At 34.9% G+C, this 1361-nt stretch overlaps 1 protein-coding gene across 1 annotated transcript; it reads left to right on the top strand.

The window, feature by feature from the left end:
• Positions 1–215: 215 nt before the first annotated feature.
• On the top strand, positions 216–1361 carry LOC112792730 (uncharacterized). The gene has a single exon (XM_025836074.3). The coding sequence runs from the start codon at positions 458–460 to the stop codon at positions 1205–1207; it is 750 nt and encodes a 249-aa protein (XP_025691859.1). The 5' UTR covers positions 216–457; the 3' UTR covers positions 1208–1361.

The raw sequence follows: 1361 nt of genomic DNA, 5'->3' as shown, positions 1-1361 counted from the left end.
ATATTAATTAAAAAAAAAAATTAACACGTGTCCTTTTTTTCCTCAAGAACAAAACAAAACTTCCAATCGAAAAAATAGAAAGAAAAAGTTCAACACTTCAACAAACCAATATATATTAATATATTATTTTATTAATATAAAATATATATTAAAAATAAATTAAATCACAGATTATATTTATATATAAATAAATTTATTATTAATTTTAATAGTTAAATTTAATGTCTAAATAACATTTTTAATTTTCACCAAGAGCCCTCAAATGCAAAACGTGTAAATAATCAGGTATTTTTCCCTTTAGTAATTTGAGGGTAACAGGAAGGGCAAAAAGGTCATAAAGCAGAGTATATATATATAGGTATGAGCATTATGTAGGTAATTTCTTCCTTGTCTGCACGCAATAATTATTCTGATTCACAGGGTTTTCATTTTGATTTGTTTTCCAAAGCCGCCGTTGATGGAAACAGAAGCTGCTGCTGTCTTGAACCTCTTTGATTCTTGCTGGTTTGAGCTCAATGTATTGATGAAAAGCTCAACAATAATCCCACCAAAAGCAACAAGTTCTGCAGAAAATCTAGATTGTAAGGTTAGAGGAGAAGAAGAAGAAGAAGAAATATCAGAGTCAGCGTCAAAGCTTGCTCGGATCCAAACAAGTACTCATAGCAGGTCGATGAGTGACCAATCCGTGGAAGCAACGAGCTTCAAGCATGAATCTATGTCACCAGATTCCGTCCTTATGATCCCCTCAAAGCTCCAAACCATTCTCTCAGGAAAAGAAGCCACAGACTCAGAAGAAGAATCTCATCAGAACCCTCCGCATGAGGCGGTAGTGTTGGTACCTGAGAAGAACATGAAGAAGAAGAAGAGGAGGAGGGAAACAAAGAGTTTGTCAGACCTTGAGTTTGAGGAGCTAAAAGGGTTCATGGATTTGGGTTTTGTTTTCTCAGAAGAGGACAAAGACTCAACCTTGGCTTCAATCATTCCTGGGTTGCAGAGGTTAGGGAAGAAAGAAAGCTCAGATTCTGATGAATCAATGGTTCAAAGGCCTTATCTTTCAGAAGCATGGGAGGTTTATTGTTATGATAAGAAAAAGAAAGAGAAAGAGAATCCATTGATGAATTGGAAGTTCCCTGCTGTAAACAATGAAACTGACATCAAAGATAGCCTCAGATGGTGGGCTCACACGGTTGCTTCCAGTGTCAGATGAACCAATCAAAATCCCTATTTTTTCTTCTCTTTCCACATTCCCATCTTGCTAATTTTTCCTCCAATTTTTCTTCTCTATTTATTGTGATATTCGAAAACTTGTACATTGTAAATTTAGCCAAAAAATGAAGGAAAATTTTCATTTGGAGTTTGAA

This window comes from Arachis hypogaea, chromosome 13, assembly GCF_003086295.3.
Source record: "Arachis hypogaea cultivar Tifrunner chromosome 13, arahy.Tifrunner.gnm2.J5K5, whole genome shotgun sequence".
NCBI lineage: Eukaryota > Viridiplantae > Streptophyta > Magnoliopsida > Fabales > Fabaceae > Arachis > Arachis hypogaea.
Note: the sequence above shows the minus strand (reverse complement) of the source record. Positions and strands in the feature narration are given on the sequence as shown.

Bases quoted from the DNA above. Each gene is read 5' to 3' on its own strand.
- LOC112792730 (XM_025836074.3), top strand. From the start codon at position 458: ATGGAAACAGAAGCTGCTGCTGTCTTGAACCTCTTTGATTCTTGCTGG.